Source organism: Macrobrachium rosenbergii, chromosome 7, assembly GCF_040412425.1.
Source record: "Macrobrachium rosenbergii isolate ZJJX-2024 chromosome 7, ASM4041242v1, whole genome shotgun sequence".
NCBI lineage: Eukaryota > Metazoa > Arthropoda > Malacostraca > Decapoda > Palaemonidae > Macrobrachium > Macrobrachium rosenbergii.
This window is the reverse complement of record NC_089747.1, coordinates 15,654,625-15,674,767: the sequence shown is the minus strand read 5'-3', so window position 1 is coordinate 15,674,767 and position 20,143 is coordinate 15,654,625. Positions and strand designations below refer to the sequence as shown.

The 20,143-nt window shown below is 35.5% G+C and overlaps 1 protein-coding gene across 5 annotated transcripts in view; it reads right to left on the bottom strand.

The window, feature by feature from the left end:
• The window catches only part of LOC136840163 (serine/threonine-protein kinase 11-interacting protein), a 71,786-nt gene that overhangs the window by 20,527 nt on the left and 31,116 nt on the right, over positions 1–20,143 (bottom strand). For 2 of the 5 annotated variants that reach the window (XM_067106614.1, XM_067106613.1), the window contains 9 exons: positions 17,998–18,293; positions 15,707–15,894; positions 14,888–15,016; positions 14,614–14,737; positions 12,516–12,680; positions 11,754–11,903; positions 10,693–10,836; positions 3,043–3,180; positions 1,404–1,526 (listed from right to left, as the gene is read on the bottom strand). In XM_067106614.1, coding sequence (XP_066962715.1) covers positions 1,404–1,526; positions 3,043–3,180; positions 10,693–10,836; positions 11,754–11,903; positions 12,516–12,680; positions 14,614–14,737; positions 14,888–15,016; positions 15,707–15,894; positions 17,998–18,293 — 1,457 coding nt within the window. The remainder of the gene's footprint in view (positions 1–1,403; positions 1,527–3,042; positions 3,181–10,692; positions 10,837–11,753; positions 11,904–12,515; positions 12,681–14,613; positions 14,738–14,887; positions 15,017–15,706; positions 15,895–17,997; positions 18,294–20,143) is intronic. The other 3 variants (XM_067106617.1, XM_067106615.1, XM_067106616.1) reach the window with 2 other exon arrangements.

Here is a 20,143-nt window from a genome sequence, read left to right as displayed (position 1 = left end):
GCAAACATGGGCACTTAGGTCCAATGTGCCAAGAAAACCCAATGCATCCCTTGATGGCCACCATCAGAGGCAAGGCAAGGGAGCCACACATCATCTGAAGAGCTGGTAGATCAAGCTATGAAAACAGGCTCCCCTAGCTCCAGAGCAGCAAAGAAGCCACGCCTAAACAGTCTTCAAAAAACCTTATAAAATCAGTTGAAGGCTCCAACATCGAGTACTATCATTTTCACCAGACAGAAGGGAAATGGATGGCAAGTGGAGGCAAAAATGTGCAAAAATTCATCAATGTTATTAAGTGGCAACAATGTTGGTCACATTATGAAAGCTAGGCATTATGTAGCATGCAAGAAACTCATGCATCAAGGGCAAAGTACAGTAAAGAGAAATCTAGCCTCTCATCTTCTGGCAACTTTCTCTAGGATGACAACCACAACTGAACAGCATGCCAGAAGTGGGGTCTACACAATGCATTGCATAAAGTAGCATTTTCTGGGCTTAGTTTTCGACATATATACAATACTTACAAGGCTGCAATGATTCCTAGATCTTCCTCTTGATAAATCCCTACCTCCTTCATAGCACAGCATCTTGTACTTGATATTCTTGTTTTTACGACCTATGTGCATAACTTACCAAAATTGAGTGGTATCTACCATTTACTGGCCATTTACTTACTTCCTCTTGGTCTTTTTGCAATTGTACTGCTGTATCACTACCAGCACTGAAACCCATTTTTTTGTTGTCAGCAAAAAATACTCATTTTCCTCCTCAGCCTTAATTCCAGGCCATTTATGCAGATAATGAAGAGCAAAGGCCTAACACTGGTGCACACCTCTTGAGATACTTTGCCAACAAAAGGCCTGAAGCTAAAAGCATAACTAACTAACCCTTGAAGTCGCTGAGTCTATGCGGGTCCTCTTCGTCTGCTGTGATGAAATATTTAATTTCCTTCACTGTCATAAATATGAAATTACTATGCAAGCTATGATACTCATATAGGTGTCATTTTCAAGTTAATTCTTGCACTCTAATACAATAAGTTTGAAAAAGCTAACAAAACAAATGGTCAAAATGACATCAAAATGACAAAGTCATACTTACTGAAATAGGAGCATAAGGCATCACTTGACTTGGTGTTTAAATTCTGGATGAGGTGTTGTGGCATAACTGATCAAAAGGTTAACTTTTACACCATATATAACATGGTAACGAAAGGCAATAGTGCTTTCATACACCTATTTAACTACATAGTTTTGCTAAACAATCTTTTATATGTAGATTTAATTTTTAGACAGCCAAATGTTACCTGCTCAGAAGGACCCAGGCAAAAACAAAACAAAAAATCTAAAGGCAATGAATGTAGCTTAAATGAGTCTACATATAAAAACTGTTAAGAATCACACCTATGCTGGTTGAACTTGAGCTGAAAAGTCGAGGAGAGCTGCCAGTCGAGTGAGGTGGGGTGCCATACACTGCTGTTGACAGCATTGAAGACTCGGCTGTCTTAAACAGGAGTCCAGATGTCTCTGCAGAAGTTTATAACAATAAGGTCTCAATGGGTAGCACACTACAATGAATTAACTTCTGTAAAACATCGAAATTACCCACGTCACATACAACTCATTACTTGGCAATCAGCTGTGAGAAAGCTATGATAATTAAACTGTGTTTTACTCTATAGTCACTCACATAGTAATACAACCATTTTGTGATATGCTACTGCTTCAGTTACTGGAACAACTTTTTCCTTTCATACTACAATACACCATTAATGGCTTCCACTTTCCATGAAGTATTGTCTTCTTTCACTAATTAACTTGATTTTATCTTTTTCCTCATTCCTGGATTAATGGATACACATCAGGTGCTGACATCTAACATAAACTACGGGTGAAAAAGAAATTAACAGTCTTGGTAAAACTTGTGTCACAGACTGCTATAAAACAATGAGAATATGATGTATATAAGTTGGTCATGTCAAAGTAATGTATGTAGGCAATGGGAAAAAAATCTTAAATACTAAAATAAACAAATGTCAAAAATTTCTTGATTTATACAAAAGTTCTTCAGTTTGCATTAAAACCAAACAAGAAAGTGTCACAGAGCATCAGAAAAAATTAGTTTCTGTCAGAGGTAAGCTGTGAAGGACCTGAAATTCAAACATTTCTTTAATATTCATATTTCATCTGGCAAATCATGCTGCAATTTTTCCACAATAGACAGGGTAAGGTAGACTTCTCAGACTTAGGTGCATCACTGTTTTTTAATAACTATCAAAACAAATAAATAGCCAAGTCAGGTAATTGGCCAACTACAGTCAACATGAGACAGTTTGTACTAGCAAGCAACTGGCCAACTACAGCCATCAACAGACACAGTTTGTTCCTGCAAGCACAGTGCGATCAAGAAATTCAAATTAACCATTATGCAACATGCACTTTAAAGTCAAGAACATATTTTTGAGCATGCATTAGCAGACTACACATGGACTACAAATAACATTTGGTGGTGTATGTGCCAGTCTATTTGAAGTTTTTGTAATTATACCATATGTGATAGTAACTATTTAACTTCAAAGAACTGATCTTATATTTTCAGACCAGCAATACTACGAGGGTACTAACAAAATATTTCCCTAAATTCCAAGCTTCCTGTACATTTCCCTAAATTCCAAGTTTTCTTATTTAAAAAGTCTAGAATATTTTTTTATAGAATATGCTCTAAAAAAGAACACAGTGATCATACAAAACAGAGCTCCGAGAATACAAAAACTACATCCTACAAACAAGACCATTAGAATACAGGAATTACAATTACTCATACTGTATAACTATTATTCTCTTGCTTAATAAATACAAAGAGATACAACTACATAATAATCAAAACTACTGCAATCAGTTTCTACTGTAAATCTTGTAAAATTATGTATTAAAGGAAAACATGAACGGATAGGAATATTAAAGCACCAAATAAAACTATTAACTACATAAAATTCTGGTGCAGTTAACTAGATGTACATAATACAAATGAAATTTAGCATACCATTGTGACTGTCCAAACTGAGGTTCTTTGAATCCAATAAGTCTGTCTGAGAGTGGTGATGAGTGGAATTCTTGAGGGGGGTAGTGGGCAAGGAGCCCGACTTTTCGTAGGTCGTGCACACACTCCCTGTCATGGAACCTGGATGGATACGCACATACAAGGGTTAACGTTAATGAAAACCTTAACACAAAGTGGTTAGAGGTTACTGGGTCTTCGAGCTATTAAGCATAAGCCTTAATATTACACGCTGTAAAGTGGTTAACACAATTTTTTAGCACCAAATAATCTTGCTCTTTTTATAAAGAGATGAAAAGACATGCAAGGAAAAGAACAGAACAGACCTATTATCCAGTAATCAGACAACTTCAAACTCTGTTTCCTATTACAAATACAGACAGAGACTTACATCTTTTGAATAAATTTCAAAATATAATGTGTGTGTGTATCTGTTACTCATTATTCTAACAGGTAAAAAAGAAATGCAATCTATGAACTGTACCTACTGAAACTAAGTCATAGTAACCATTGTACCGCAAACTATTACTTTGTAAGAGTCAAATGTTATAATCTCTCAAAAAATTTGCAAACATCAAACAATTTATACTGCCAAGCTAAGCTCAGCACTTCATATAGCATAAATTCTTTAATACATACAATACTGCCAGATGCTTTTACAGGATACAGAAACAAGAAGTTGGTACTGTACTTGTGCTCTTCCACATATCTGACCAACTAAAACTTGTATCATTTATGTAAGTCCAGCCTTTCTTTTTAGACACACAAACCTCACACGAAGAAAAAGCAGTGAGCAATACTTAAATATAAATGTAAATATACTCTGCCAGGTCTGCAGAGTTGTATAAAATTTGGAAACACAGGTAAGTGTAGGAAAATTTGTTTCTTTGCACTCAAAGTCAACTGACTGCCAACCAATGTCAATTTTTTACCAATCTCTTGCTTTTCCATTGCTTTTCTTATGGACACAGTACACACTCTATAATTAGGTAAATTACTTCATATATGCAATTACTTCTACATTCAAAGAATGAAATTCAAAACAAACTTGTATTTTTCCATGCAAACCAAATACCTATAATAGCTAAGTTAGTGTAAAAGACAGTGTCAAATACACTTCATCCTCTCTCAAAGCAAAGAAAGATAACAGCAATTACCTGGTAGTATTGACCATGTTTGGGCAGACCTTAAAATATCTCACAAGGCTGGCCCAACAATAAAGTTCAAATTTTATTTATTAAACCTGAGCTTTTTCAAAATGTAATTGTATCAACCGAAAATGACAATGTTTTTAATGTATTTATTTGTAAAACTTGACATTTGTTGTTGACTATATTTTGGCCATTCATACAAAATATATTTAACTGTTAGTGTTACTTTACATATATGAATGGGTTACAAGAGACCAATTCTAAGACAAGTCAAAATAACTTGAGTGTCATTCCTATGACATGAATTTCATTTTCCAACTTTGTGCTTGATTTACTTTAATGTTATTACTGGGTTCAGTGTTCCATATATAATACCATTTACTGATTTTTAAAGGGTTTTATAAGTGTTCTATAATCACTAATAAGAATAGTGTATACATGATCTTGTCATAGTCACAGCTTGGGCTGCTTTACCAGCTTCATTTTCTTTAATGCCTAAATGGACAGGAATCAACTTTTCTAAATTTTTACCACCTTATTACAATTCCCAAAGTTAAAACTGAATTGGTTATGAAAGGGTACACTTCAAATTATAGTTCTGAAGGACTTTTATATGACTAAAGCTCGAGCTAAAGATTGAAAATTTCTGTGAGGGTACATCTCTAATAATTTCAATGGCCAACTCTACTGTTGATAATTCTGCCGGGAAAACAGACGCATTGTTAGACAAGGAAAACTGGTAGGTTTTTTGGTGACATGACTGCAAATCCCACTCATATAAAAAAAATATTTCAAATGCATAAAAGTTCAGACCTTAAGTATGATCCAAAGAGGAGGCAGTTTTATTACTGGAGGAAATTTCATACTGTATTTATATTTGACTAAAACAGCCTGTGGGAAAGGTGGCAAGTGATTGTTTATAAATGTATCTTTTGATCAGAAAGTTTTTTGTTGGTGAATCACATTGGTGCAGTGAATTCCAGTTGCACCAACTTTTTACTGTTCAAAATTGAGAGGTCCCCACCACACTTCCCCAAACCAGCTTATGATGCTTCACATCACCTCCTCCTGTACAATTTGAGATTGTTAACATCACCAATGCCACTGCTCTTTCAAGAATGTCATTAGTGCTTTATTACCACAGTGCCATGCCATCATTTTTCATTATCCACTTCACTCTCTGATTTCCTTTTCATTGGAAACTTTCTTCCTGCTTTGCTTTAGTGTTATAAACTTACTTTTTCATTGTCTGTGCTCAAGTGGAAGCTGGTTCCATCCCTAGCCCTTATGGGGTAACAGTGGGTATTCACTGCAATCCCACTTTTCCAAATTCTTAGTTTGACCTATTTCTGTTAATTTATGGGGAGTTTTCATTCACTTTTTGCTTTCCTATCAAGCTGGGTAAGTTTTGTCCTTGTTACTGCAGGTTTTTCTTACTAACTCTTTAATCTTAAACAGCATTGCTTCAAGTAAAGTGGCTCCAGTCACACCATCATAAAAGTTCTTGCATTTTTACTTACCCAGTTCACTGGAACCAGTGGCTTGGTCAGTAGATGCCATGCTCCAGCCCTGGTATGGTCCGGACAAAATGCCTCTCCACTGTCAGGAATGCTGAGACAGGGTCTAGTAAAGTTATAACATTAATGAATTTTCTGAAGACTCTCACTTCTTCCATTCTGCTCCGGCTGCAATGATTCCTGACCCCAGACCTCTTTTTGCTCAGATGGGTCTACTGAAACAGTACTAATTTCACACATTAACCCATGGGGATCATCCTTCACGCTCTCCAAGAGAGAGCATAACTGAAGCAATGTTACATAAGTCTTGGTCTTTCTGCCATTTAGGGTTACCACTCTGCTCCTTCTTAGTCTTCATCAGCATCGTTTAGCCTTAGGAAGGAAGAAATTTTCAGACACCCTTCAAAATCCCCTGGATGAGTCCAACACTGGCTCTGAACAGGCTCCACACTGAATCTACGTCTTAACCATGACTGAAAATAATTCAACAGGCAACAATGCCCTCCCTTTAGATCTGAATACAGGCAGTCCCCAGTTATCGGTGACCGCGGTTATTGGAGATCCGGTTTTACGGCGCTTGTCTAGTGACGACAATAACTGGATTTTCGGAGATAACTGGATTTTCAGCACTAATACCAAACTAACAGATTTCTGGTTATTGGCGATTTTCAGTTATCATCACGCCATCCAGAACAGAACCCCCACCGATAACTGGGGGCTGCCTGTACAGGTTCCAACTGTCTCAGCAAGAACAGCAGGACAGGAAGGGGTGACGTGAGGAGCAGTAGGGGCACTAATGTGAACAGAGCAACTAAGTTAAGTATACCTTAGTTTAACCAGACCACTGAGCTGATTAACAGCTCTCCTAGGGATGGCCCGAGGGATTAGATTTATTTTACAAGGCTAAGAACCCATTGGTTACCTAGCAACGGGACCTACAGCTTATTGTGGAATCCGAACCACATCATAACAAGAAATTAATTTCTATCACCAGAAATAAATTCCTCTTATTCTTCATTGGCCGTTCAGAGATTCGAACTTGCGGCCAGCATAGTGCTAGCTGAGAACGGAACCCATTCGCCCAGCGAAGAACTTGAACAGAGCAACTAAAATGACTGTTCTTCTGAAGGAAAAGAATTATAAATACCAGTGAAAGAAGTCTCACTAGCATGAAAATGAGGATAATTATTAAGTCAGAAGAATATTAGCACAAGCCACATCACATAAGGTGCCATTATAATACTTCCCTGTGAGACAAAATGCAGAATGTAATAGATAAATTTCTTCCATCTCTGACATGTAGGTATCACAAGCTTTATAAAAGTAATGTAGTACTTTGTTACACCTAACAATGATCTAATTTTAATTCTCCTGCAGTCCAGTGGTGCATACCAATCAAACATATTACTGTATATAAACAATATCACCAATAAGCAGTTAAATCAGACCACCAATTATATAAGAGAAGCTGGCTCAGACCAGGGGGTTTGTGACTGCCATTTTTTTTTATTGTGAGAGGGACTGAAGCTCCTGGGATGATTTCATCTGTACATAATTTGCTAATTATAAGTAACAGGTTTGCTGTGAAAAGGTATGAATAAAAATACAAGCAATACTACTAACATAAGGAGAATTTGGATTTCATGGTAAATTTCCACCTGTTTAACTATGTGGGAAGATTTCTACATTATGCAACAGCAAGCAGCCAAGTTTACCAAGAGATAAGCAAAATTTTAAATTCCACAATAGCAAACAGTGCATATAAAAACTATCTTATCAATTCCATTACATACAAGATTTCTCTTTAACCCTTTAACGAAGCCCTATTTTCAAAAACGTCTCCCTCGTATGCCGGCCTCCAGAGGTAGCGCTAAAGCGGAAAAAAATTTTTTTCAAAAATCACAGCGAGCTTAGTTTTCAAGATTAAGAGTTCATTTTGGCTCCTTTTTTCTCATTGCCTGAAGTTTAGTATGCAACCATCAGAAATAAAAAAATATCACTATCATACATAAATATTGGAATATATGAGAAAAAAAAAAAACTCGTATATAATTGTATACAAATCGCTGTAAAAAAGCGGTTGAAGCTAATGAGTTAATTTTTTTAGTTGTATTGTACACTAAATTGCGATGATTTTGGTATATAACAGATTGTAAAACGATTAAAGCAATACAGAGAAAATATTATCACAAAATGATGCATGAATTAACGCTGGACGTAAAAAAAAGTTTTTTCAACAATTCACCAAAAATCAAAATATTGTGCTAGAGACTTTCCAATTGTGCCAAAATGAAGGAAATTGATTGAATGTTACTAGACTGTAAGTTTTTTAGCTTACAATTGCATTTTTGAACCATTTCGATCGAGTTAAAGTTGATCGAAGATTGATTTTTTCTATTTATCGTTATTTCGATGTAAATATAAAAAAACTGTGAAGAGCTAAAGGAATTATATATTTTTGTTGTATTCTACATGAAATTGCGCACATTTTGATGTATAACACTTTATGTAACGAATAATATGAAACAGCGAAAAATTACGGCAAGCTGACGCAAGAAATGACAGGATTTTCAGCGGAGTCCACGCTACATGAGCGAAGGAAAATTTTTTTCAAAAATTCACCAAAATCTACATATTGTGCTAGAGACTTTCCGTTTGTTGCAAAATGAAGGTAAATGATTGATTGTTACTCGAATGTAATAATTATGTCTTACGGATGCATTTTTCGATCATTTCAGTCGAGTCAAAGTTGACCGAATGTTAAAATTTTGTCAGTTATCGTGATTTCGGCAAAAATATTAAAAAACTGTGAAGAGCTAAAGGAATGATATATTTTTGTTGTATTCTACATGAAATTTCGCACATTTTGATGTATAACACTTTATGTAACGAATAATATGAAACGGCGAAAAATTATGGCAAGCTGGCGCAAGAAATTACAGGATTTTCAGCGGAGTCATAAGCACATGGAGCGAAGGAAAATCTTTTTCAAAAATTCACCAAAAATTTAAATAATGTGCTAGAGACTTTCCGTTTGTTGCAAAATGAAGATAAGTGATTGATTGTTACTCGAATGTAATAATTATGGCTTACGGATGCGTTTTTTCGATCATTTCGGTCGAATCAAAGTTGACGAACGTTAAAATTTTGTCAGTTATCGTGATTTTGCGAAAATATTAAAAACTGTGAAGAGCTAAAGGAATGACATATTTTTGTTGTATTCTACATGAAATTGCACACATTTTGATGTATAACACTTTTTATGTAACGAATAATATGAAACGGCGAAAAATTACGGCAAGCTATTGTTACGCAAGAAATGACAGGATTTTCAGTTATCGAGTCGATGTAAATATTAAAAAACTGTGGCGTGGAGTGAAGGAAAATTTTTTTTCAAAAATTCACCAAAAATCTAAATAATGTGCTAGAGACTTTCCGTTTGTTGCAAAATGAAGGTAAATAATTGATTGTTACTCGAATGTAATAATTATGGCTTTACGGATGCGTTTTCGATCATTTCGGTCGAATCAAAGGTGACCGAATGTTAAAATTTTGTCAGTTATCGTGATTTCGATGTAAATATTAAAAAACTGTGAAGAGCTAAAGGAATGACATATTTTTTGTTGTATTCTACATGAAATTGCACACATTTTGATGTATAACACTTTATGTAATGAATAATATGAAACGACGAAAAATTACGGCAAGCTGACGCAAGAAATGACAGGATTTTCAGCGGAGTTCGCGTGCGGAGCGAAGGAAAATTTTTTTCAAAAATTCACCAAAATTCTAAATATTGTGCTAGAGACTTTCCGTTTGTTGCAAAATGAAGGTAAATGATTGAATGTTACTCGAATGTAATAATTATGGCTTACGGATGCGTTTTTCGATCATTTCGGTCGAGTCAAAGTTGACCGAATGTTAAAATTCACTTTGGTTGCTGGGTCCTTCTCCAGCATCCCAGTCTAAAACTCGCCTCACACACTCACTTCCGACAGGCAGTATGCGCCTTTCATGGTCCTGACGCCTTTGTGACATATCTACAAACGTCCTGTTGCAGCACGAATACGCAAACACTCTCCAAAGTTCTGCAAAACACGTCTACGCGTCAAAATATCGCTCCCGCAAGGTCCGGCGCTGATGCTATCTGGCGTGAGTAGGAGGGAATTCGCGCATGCGGCGTCTGGGTGATGCTCAAAACAACACAACACCTGGATCCGTGAACTCCCAGCATCCGCCAAGGCGCGTGATTTGAAATCTTCCACAAACTAGGCCTATAATTATTTTTCCGCGAATATTTAAAAAAAGCATTTTCAGTCGACGTTTGCAACGTCCACTCGGCATTCGACAGACAATTTTTGACGACGTTTAAAACGTCCAACAGGCGTTTAAGGGTTAATTAAAAGTAAAAATTAAACAGTTATCCTTTTAGTACAGTTTCGTAACTTTATAGAAATTTGATCAGGGATGTTTTGGAGCTGTCAAGATATTGAAAACTCAAAAATAATGAGGAAAGAGAGTGCCTAGTTGATTTAGTTTAGAGCAACTACTTAAGAACAAGTAGTGAGCCAACTCAAAGTGTTACTATAATTGTCTGAAGCCACCCACCCAAACATGACTCTCTATGAAGCTCTAGGATATCAGTCAAGAATATATTCTAAAGCCTGACTTCTTATACTACTTTTCCCTTATCTCAATATTTTTTCTTTGTTATATTTTGTTTATGCTGTATGTTTGAAAAAAAAATGTGTCTAGGGCTTCACACAATCTGGTCTTTGATTTTTTACACGAAATGAGGCTATTCAGACAAAATTAAAAGCAGTGTACCTGAAAACATTACAAACGGAAAAGAACCAACACCAGATAATTACAAAAATATAGCAAGTCTCAAGGCACAAACATTCAAAATGATGCAGAGCCATTACAACATTTTTCCTTCCATCTGTTAGTAAAATGGCAGTTCATACCTGACGAACTACTTTCTTGCATGCCAGCGCTAGATTCTGGTTTGTGGAAGGTACTTGGAGAGTTAGCAGGAGTCCTGGCATCACTATTGACTACTGCAGGAGGTGGAGGCTTCTGTTCATCAATTTCCTCTTCTGGAATGACATCTGCATGCAAAATACTCAAGGCAATATTAATGACCTTCAATCTACAGGAATCAGTTATTATAATTCATTCTTAACTTTATATCAAAAAATGAAACAAACTTTGTTACCTTTTCACCTGACCTAAAAATTTTATAAACACCATCATTAGAAATCGCAGAAAATACCCTAGAGAAAAAGACTATGTAATGTTCTTGACTTGGTTAAATGGTTTCTGTTCCGACGACAGGAACCATTTACACAAGCTTTCTTGATGCAGTCAGAAGACAAACTGCCAATTTAATGACAAATTTCATACTTGACTATCAACAGAAAAGACAGCATTAAGCAACACTGATAATACAAGTGAAGACTTAGAAGCTACTTGTCTCCACTTTTTGAACTACCTAAACTATCTCACCTTGTTTTAAAACACATTAAAATCATAAATACTGTACATCGATAATGATTGATACGTCATTCACTTTGTATGTAAAGTACAGAAGACAGTCTGTAAAAGGAAAATAATGGATACTACTATCATCTACAGTACCTCAAGAAGTTTTACTCAAGTACATGACTAAAAAACATAATAATAATCATGCAATCATTATGCTGGATATCTTTGAAAATTGGTTCTGAAGGCAGTATACTTGACCCTTAGGCAGCATGTAAAATATATGAAATCCTGATGAAAAAGATTCTTTAAAACCTATTCATAATGGGATCCGAAACTGCTTTGTTATCATCAGACATCCACAAAATTCAAAGGCATATTATTTTGTATCAGAATGAATAAATCATAACAGAATACCACAAACTGTGAAGATCAGGGCATAAATCATAATAGTGTGTTCTTAAACATCAAAATGAACGATGACTTTGCTGAAGAAAACATCTGCGAAAAGACCTGAATTTCAAAAAATACCAAATTTACTAACCATGAATGAGCTGTTGGTCATTGAGGATTTCTATACTAGAAATGGACGGATTTGAAATGACCTCTACATCTGACTCACGACGCACACAGGAAGATGCTTCACTGCAAACACTAACACTTTCACTAGATTCTCCTGGGCATGTTGGAATATCTGTGCAATTTACAAAAACAGAATATTTATAAGTTACTTCTCTTCAGCAAGTCACGTATCATCAGACTAAGGTTTAGATGTCAAAAAATACAGTAGCATCTCAACATAACCACCACTTTGGGGGTAAAGCTTTCTTATAAGTAACAACGCCTGGTAATTAACCAAGGCCCTACATTACAGCCAGCGCTTTAATATTTTCTAGATCTCTTGCAATTAACAGCAATTCCTCACTTCACCTAACCTCATCTAAAATGATAGCATGGCTAAAAATAATGACAATAATGTAGCTGATGAATCCATAAGTCCATTAACTTGAGGTCTGTTAAGCTGAGATGTCACTATATGCAATCATTTGAACATTAACATGACAATATGACTAACAGTATAAATACTGAATCTGAGAAACCAAACAACATAAAGTGAAAAAGTTAAATAAATCAGATAAAAGGATAATAAATAAGAATAAGACAGATCAGAAAATTACAGAGAAAAATAATCAGAGAGAGAAAAATAATTATAGTCATGAAGTTGCAACGCTACATGTAATAGCTGGAAATGATGCATTCTACCTTCCCATGTGATGCTATTCTTGAGAGAAAAACTTTCATATACCTGACGATGGAAGACATGATGCCTGAGTCAATGCCTGTGACAGGGGAGTGCTGCTTCGAGGTGCATTTTCATCAAAACTTGCCACGGCAACAGCAGGATGGTCTACTCTTTCAACACGTACAACAACTCCACCACCACAGTTCGGGCATTTGAGCAGATTGGAGTCTGCTTGAGAGAAAATCAATTCTTGACCAATGTGACACATAGCATAAGTATTATACAGCGTACACATAAAATTACAACCTTGCTAATACTGTACTGCAGTAGATGTGTTCATATCACAGAAAAAACTAAATAGTCTTTATGCTTCAGTTTGAAGTTGGATAATTTATACAGTAAACATCTACGAAAAAAAAGGTGTTTCTACTGCCTGTGTGTGTTATGGTTACCCCCTTCAGGTGCAGTATGACTCCCTGCACCAATCATCAAACCTATTTAATATTTCCCTTCACTCCCACTTGTATTGACATCCTTTTACTATCTCATAATTTCTTGTCTTATATTTATGATCTCTTTAAGGGTTTGTGTCCCTTCTTACTCCATTTTATGTAACTTAGTAATTTATTGCTACCTTTCTTCTTATATGATGATTATAAGATAAAAATTAGCATATTGGTGTGTATGCTGCTTTCTTACGCCCAAAACCTTGTTCTTGATTACATAATGTCAGCCAACATTTCACTGTAGTTTTACAACATATCCCATTGTTTCCTCTTATAATGTGTCTATGAGAAAACTATAAATGATCAGATGAAATTAAATGGAGAAATGTGATGTACTTCTTGAGAAACCCAACAATTAGTATTTGTGTCCTACTTTTACTCAAGTGTATGTCAGGACACTTTCCTTTGAAAGTATGTTACAACTTAGAAAATACCCATGCTTCATTGGCTGCTTGTGCAAATAATTTCTGTTACTTATTCACAGACCTTTACAATATGTCTCAATGGAGTAGCTATTTCAGGCCTTGGAAAGCAGAGCTTCAATCAAAGACTGCTTGTGAAGAAGGCCAAGGAGGCAATGCCTGATCAACCCTTTACTCCTCAATCTGCCTTCTCTTTTCTTGACATCCATCAACACAGCATTCCTCAAATGCCTCTCCATCCAATGATACTGACTTTCAAAGGGCTGACCAAAAGAACTGGTTTTGAGGAAGTGGTGAAATTTAAATTGAGAAAGTTAAAGTTGGACAGGTAGCTGGGAGGTGTAAACGGAGCAATAGAAAATATAAATTTTGATAACAAAAATTTACTCTTTGGACATTTACCTACTGTTAAAGATAGCTTTTATGACTAGCCTACTGGTGTGGAGATATAAGCTACCTTTAACAGTAGGTAAGATTCATCCCAAATAATTAAAATATAGAAAGCAATGCAGCTGGGATACACATATAACGGATATATTCCTCATGTGGTTGCCATGACAGAAGTGGCAGACCTCATCAAACTACAACAACAGCAAATGCAATATTTGGAAGCAAAGCATGTGATAAATCACCAGCAGAGCTAAGTAGAACATGAACAAATAGAGACTCTGTTGGAATTACAAACTAAGAGAGCAATGGAACCTGAGCTAATAAAGGGGGAAAAATAAGATCATCATTAGCAGATGGAAGCTCTTATTTCATCTCTGCCAGGCAGCCGTTACTGTTATCAAACACCCCACCACTGTTGTATTTGACTGGAACTTTCTCAAAGTTCTATTAGCACATGCACACACACACACACACTATTAATGATTCTGTCAGAATGTCCAGTCCTTACCTTGTCATTCTACAGATATATTTTACTTGTAAACATGTGACACACTTCTCTTTCCACCTCTGAGTTCATGAATAATTAAAACATTAATATTCTTACCATTTGTATCTTTCTCTCCCAATTTACATATTATGGGACAATGGGAAAGTGAGCACAGTAAATTTACCAACTTAAGTCTCATCAAACCAAGCACTTGCTCAGCTTGGAATGGGGCTCTCTTTTATGACAAAACCTCACTTATCAGCATTTCCACAAACTAAGTACGTATCTAGGAAAAAGTAAGGCCTACTCACAACATTGCTAATATTCAAAATAATTACACATGTATCTGTACTCACCATCAGGCTGTTTAGCTAGTTCCCGGGAAAACTGAGTATTGCATTTAAGGCAGGTCATGGCAGAATCTAACACCTTTTCAAGTGTATTCTTCTCTAAAATTGGAGACAAAACTGAAGAAAAATCCTAGAGAGAAATAAAGCTTATGAGAGGCAAAAATCATATTAAAATTGCTCATTAAAAGATCACCATGTTAGAGAACTTTAATAAAAAATAAAACTATCACTTTAAGCACAATCACAAGCCAAACCTTTAGAGTAATAATGGAATTCTTACCTGATAATCTGAAGATTCAAGTATGTAAGTCCTCTTCTTATAAGTACTTTTTATAGTGTCAAAAGTAATTAATACTTTGTGAGGTGATACACTGAGAAGTTCCATGCTCTCAACACTACACAAATCCCACTGAAAGTCAAAACGAAAAATAAAAATTTTTAATTAATTTGTATTTTTCCTAACATACAAACCCTCAGTCTTTACATATGCCGAAAGTTATCCATATGTAAACACCTCAGGTTTGTATATTAAGAAAAATACAAATTACTGTGATAAAAAATTTGTCAGATTAACTAACGTAACACATTGCACTTATGAAGTTGTTACTTTTCATATGGTCAAAACCAGGCAAAATATCAAACTAAAATTATTATCATACACTGGTTTAATGAGACGACTGAGTCACATTTCTAATACTGTATAGGGCTTGCCAGAAGGGTATGTTATTGTAACAGCTGAATACTGGAGCAAGTTAAGCTAAAGAAATTGGGCAATTAAGAACAGACAGACGATAACAGATGAAAAGTAAAAAGGAGAAAAAATTGCAGCTAGGGCTGATACAAAGCTGCAAAGGACTTCTAGTGCTGGCTACAGTTCACCCAGCAAGGCACAATATGAGTGGTAACCCCCTAAGGGACCAAGGACCTGTGAAGCACTAGGATTTTGGTAGCACTATACATCTTTTCAACAGATTTAAAAATCAACTTATTTAGAATGAAACTACATACAAATGTAAAAATGTTTTATATTTTATATTTACTACTGAGATAATTACATTAATTTTAAAAAAAGCAAAAATTCAATCCTATGGTAACGTACCTTGTAAATCGTTCTTGCTGTTAAACCATTTTTCTCCTTAAAGAATAAAGGAGTAATAGCCAATATAATATCTTGTTCAACTATACTCTCCTCAATGTTCAGAACCTCATCTTCAAGAACAGAAGCATGTCTTACAGTCTTTACAGTTTCTTTTTTTACTAAGAAGAGATGTACATCCTCTTTTTCATCTGCAAACAAGTTAGGATTCCATTACTCAGTACACCTGATGTAAGTGTAAAATGCACTACTGGTCCATAAGTGTCAACATACAAATTTCATCAGTCAAATAAAATGTCCAGATATACTGGACAATACCATCAAAACGTAAATTTTTAAAAGTTATTGTTACAACATAACCAATCAATTATATCATGTCCACAAGTGCAGTTTCAAATGTTCCAAGACATGCACTTTTGCCTTCCAGACAGAAGTGTGATCATTTTCAAACGCACCCTCGTGACCTATAAGCAGGTAATTGCTACTCTCCTCAGTGTTCACATGTCTGTGGCTCTGTCAACATCAGTTTTACCAGAATCTCCCCAGCATTTTCTACTCAGTGATTTCAAACAAGATTTACCACTGATATTCATTCACTAATAATGCCTTTCTGCTTAATTAATTTGTATTTAGTATTTTTGTTACACTACCTAAAGTTTGTAGTGTGCAAATTACTGGGTCGTGGTTTTTACTTTTGTGTATTTAAATTGTAAGTTTCCTTCTCTCAATAGCATTTTTCGCTGTTTGGCAACTTCTCATTTTCTGGTAACTCATACTGTTATTCTGTACTGTGTAGGCTGCTTATTATATTACTGTTTTGATACTTTGTGTTTTGGTGATTGTGCTGTGTTGTATGTTGTGCAGCCACAGTGTATCATAGGTATGCCTCAGAGAACCTGCAAAGTACCCCAAGGAGGGCCTATCCTCCCTTCATGGTCTATTGTGTGGAGAGTGTCATTGCTAGTGCTGCTTCTCTGTGAGACATGCCAGGATTTGTTGCACACCTAGGAATATCCATGGCAAGAAAATTAAGTTGGACACATAAGGTACAGGTGCAGACAGTCAAATGGGCAATCTAGTCACTGGGCATAGCAGGTGTAGAGAGGATTGCATGTGAGTGGGAGTGAGTGGGACAGGGTGGTTAATGTGCAGTGTCATGTAACTAGATGACCATAACTCTACCTCTTAGCCAAGGAATAGTTAAATCCAGAGGCCAACTAGGGAAGGGATGATTTATAAGCCACTACCTGTTGGGTTAAAGATGATCAATCAGTTTATAAAACAAGCAAGAAAAAAAAAGTGCACAAAACATGGGGATGCACCTTCAGGAGCAAAAATCAGCCCTTTGGAAAACAAGGAGAGAGAGAAGACAATTCACGACAAAAGCATGCAAAATGTCTATGTAGGTATAAGTATGGTAAGACTTTTGATGATCAGATTATCAGAGTTGGCAATAAACAGACTGAATTAGCATTGGTGTTTCCAGAAACACTTTACCCCACCTCCTAATATTATTACCCAAGCAAGGGCAAGACAGTGAAAAATTCTTTTTTTACTCTCTAGGTCTTCTAATATGCAACTCACTAACTACATGAGTCTTGGCATCAGACTTTCACAGCCCACAAATTTTTTTCTGAACCCATCAAACACTCATGACCAAGCTGGGAATCTCAAGCTTCTGCCTAAATTGCCCTTAAGGCACAATATGATTGTTGAGGCTGTGATCAAAACAGAATTTTTCACACATAACCATCAATTATAAAGTGCCTAACCCCCCTCCCTTTGTTTTCTGCTGTCTAGCATCAAGCCTACAAGAATTAAGAGGACAGTTAGATCCTAGGCAGGTCCAGAGGGACCTACCTGAGGGAGCGTGTGCGAATGATCACTCTTCTTCTGTCTGAAAATAACAAGAGTTTATGTGTCTGTGGATATTCCAGACCGCAAAAGTGGGTGTCATGAGACTCAAGGGTTTGTAAGAAAAAAATTTATTTTGTTAAAATTTCAATTAAGAAATTCTGATAAAATCTGTTATTTGACAAACATTTATTATTAGATAATTTACTATTTACCTAAACCAGTAAGTTGAAACAATGACCTCTCTCTAATGACTGGTACATTTTGTTATTCAATAAACAATAATATAGTACAGCACACTTTAAGACTACTGCAGTGCATGAAATTAAACATTCAAAAATTCCCTTACTGTTGTAACCTTGAAGACTGAAACTGATTCATTACTGTATTACATGTACTTTGAATTTTCTTCCCCCCCACAAAAAAAAAACACTACTTGCCTTCACTTTCACTTTCCGATGGAGTAACATCTGAAGTGTGGCCAGAATATCCCTTTGAATTATCATCAAAGATACTGGAATCTCGACTCTCTTCCAAACTTTTATCAACATCTTCACTAATGGACTGACAACTATCTTCAGTGGTCTTGTCTTTATCATTTTCTGTTGGAGTGCCTGACACCACCACTTCATCTGGTTTGCTAGTGACTAGATCATCTGTGCACGAGCCAGGAGGCTCTGTCGCTTCTTGGAGAATTCTTTCCAACAATCTGTCTGATTGCTCAGGTACATGAGTACTGAAAAAACAAAACATATTCTAATAAAATATCAAAATACTAACTTCAGAATTTCCAAACATCAGTATTCTCACAGCTTTCATTTGATGCAACTCACTGTCGAATGGAGAAAACTTTTACTCCAAAAAACCTTCAAGAACACAAAATAACCAAGAAAATTAATAGAACTTAAGGGTTACTTTATTAAAACTTAGTTTTGATGGTCTATGTAAATTTCTGTACCTAAAGCATAAATCAAAGACATTTATAAATTCAAGAATGACTGAACCTTAAAAGAATGACAAAGTCATGGATAAATGGCTCATGACCTACTCACTTATGATTTAACAGCATCTGTAATTTTTTCAATGGTTAATGTTTTCCATGATCATTAACAATCCCTCAATAAGATAGAAAACTCAAAAAAACAATAGACCTAAATTTTTAAGTTTTAATAATAATTAACAATAATACCAGCAAAATAACAACAAGAATTACGAACATAATTAACAAAATAATTATATGAATTACGAACATAATGTAAGGTTTACTGTCACTATAATCAACTTGAAGCTGTAGAAAATCTAATAACTGTAACCTGGCATCTCATATTAAAGAAAAATACACAAAAATGGAACTCATGTCATAAAATAAAATCCACACCAAAAAAGAAAAAATGAGAATGTTAGCAATCTGAAGTTATTTTCTTTTAACAAGTACCACTGCTTCCTAAGGTATACTACCAATCCACATAAAACCTAAAAGACGTACTTTCCATTTGCCAAACATAATAATACACAACAAAACATCTTATTCACATGCCAAAAGAGCTACAGTGCCCTCACTGTGACTTTCTTCTTATTCTGTGAAAACAAGCTGTTCTCAAACATAAATATTTTCAACAGAAGGTAATAAGTGATGCTTCTAAATTCTCCCTGTTACAATCAACTCTACAATATTATATTATTTTGCTACTTTTAGTTTAGAAAGCATTTTTCCAATACTCAAGTTCGACTCTTGAAACTTAAATAGGAACAAAAGTTTCTTTACATAATATCCTTAATTGCAAAGAAGGGTAAATTATCTTTTTAAAGGCTGTGCCAACATCCAGATTACCTAAAAAAACTTAGTTAATTATTTTTGGGCTGTTTAATGTCTACATAAATGTTTCCTAGCGTACCACAACTAAAACATTCCCTGACAAATTTCTTGAAAATTTTGTAAACTTCATGATTCTGTCCACAACTAAAACATATTCCCTGACAGGTTTCTTGACAATTTTGTAAACCATGATTCTAGCAATTACCAGGTTGCTACATAACATCAAAATACATGAAAAAAGTTAATGATATCTCATTTGAGACTTTAGTTAGTTACTGCTGTTATCCAAAATCAGATAACACAAGAATTTACTTAAAAAGTAATTGCATTTTTTCTAGATGTAGAAACCAGAGCCCTTTATGTTAACTTATACCTTAGCACCAGCTGTAAATGATCTTTGAAGTTTGGTGACATGATCAGAGACCATATTCTGGCCATGATAAAGAACATGGGAAAGGCATTACAACTTACCAACATGCTTTACAAAGGCTAACACTAACAGAAAACCAGTTTTAAGAAGAGAGATCTACTCGATGCCTAATCAAAAGGTTCATATAGTGCCTGAGTCAGGCTACAGATGACAAGTCACATACAACTCCGGAATGCGAAAGGTCCAGAGGTGGGGAAGACTGTTCAAAGCTCCTCATGAGTAAGGAGAAGTCTACCACAGAAGAGAAATCCATGTCCTTCAATCAGAAGATCTGGCTCAAAGCATAATAATTCCCTTTCACTGTAGGGACTGAGAGGAGCTTATCTCAACAAAGGTGGTG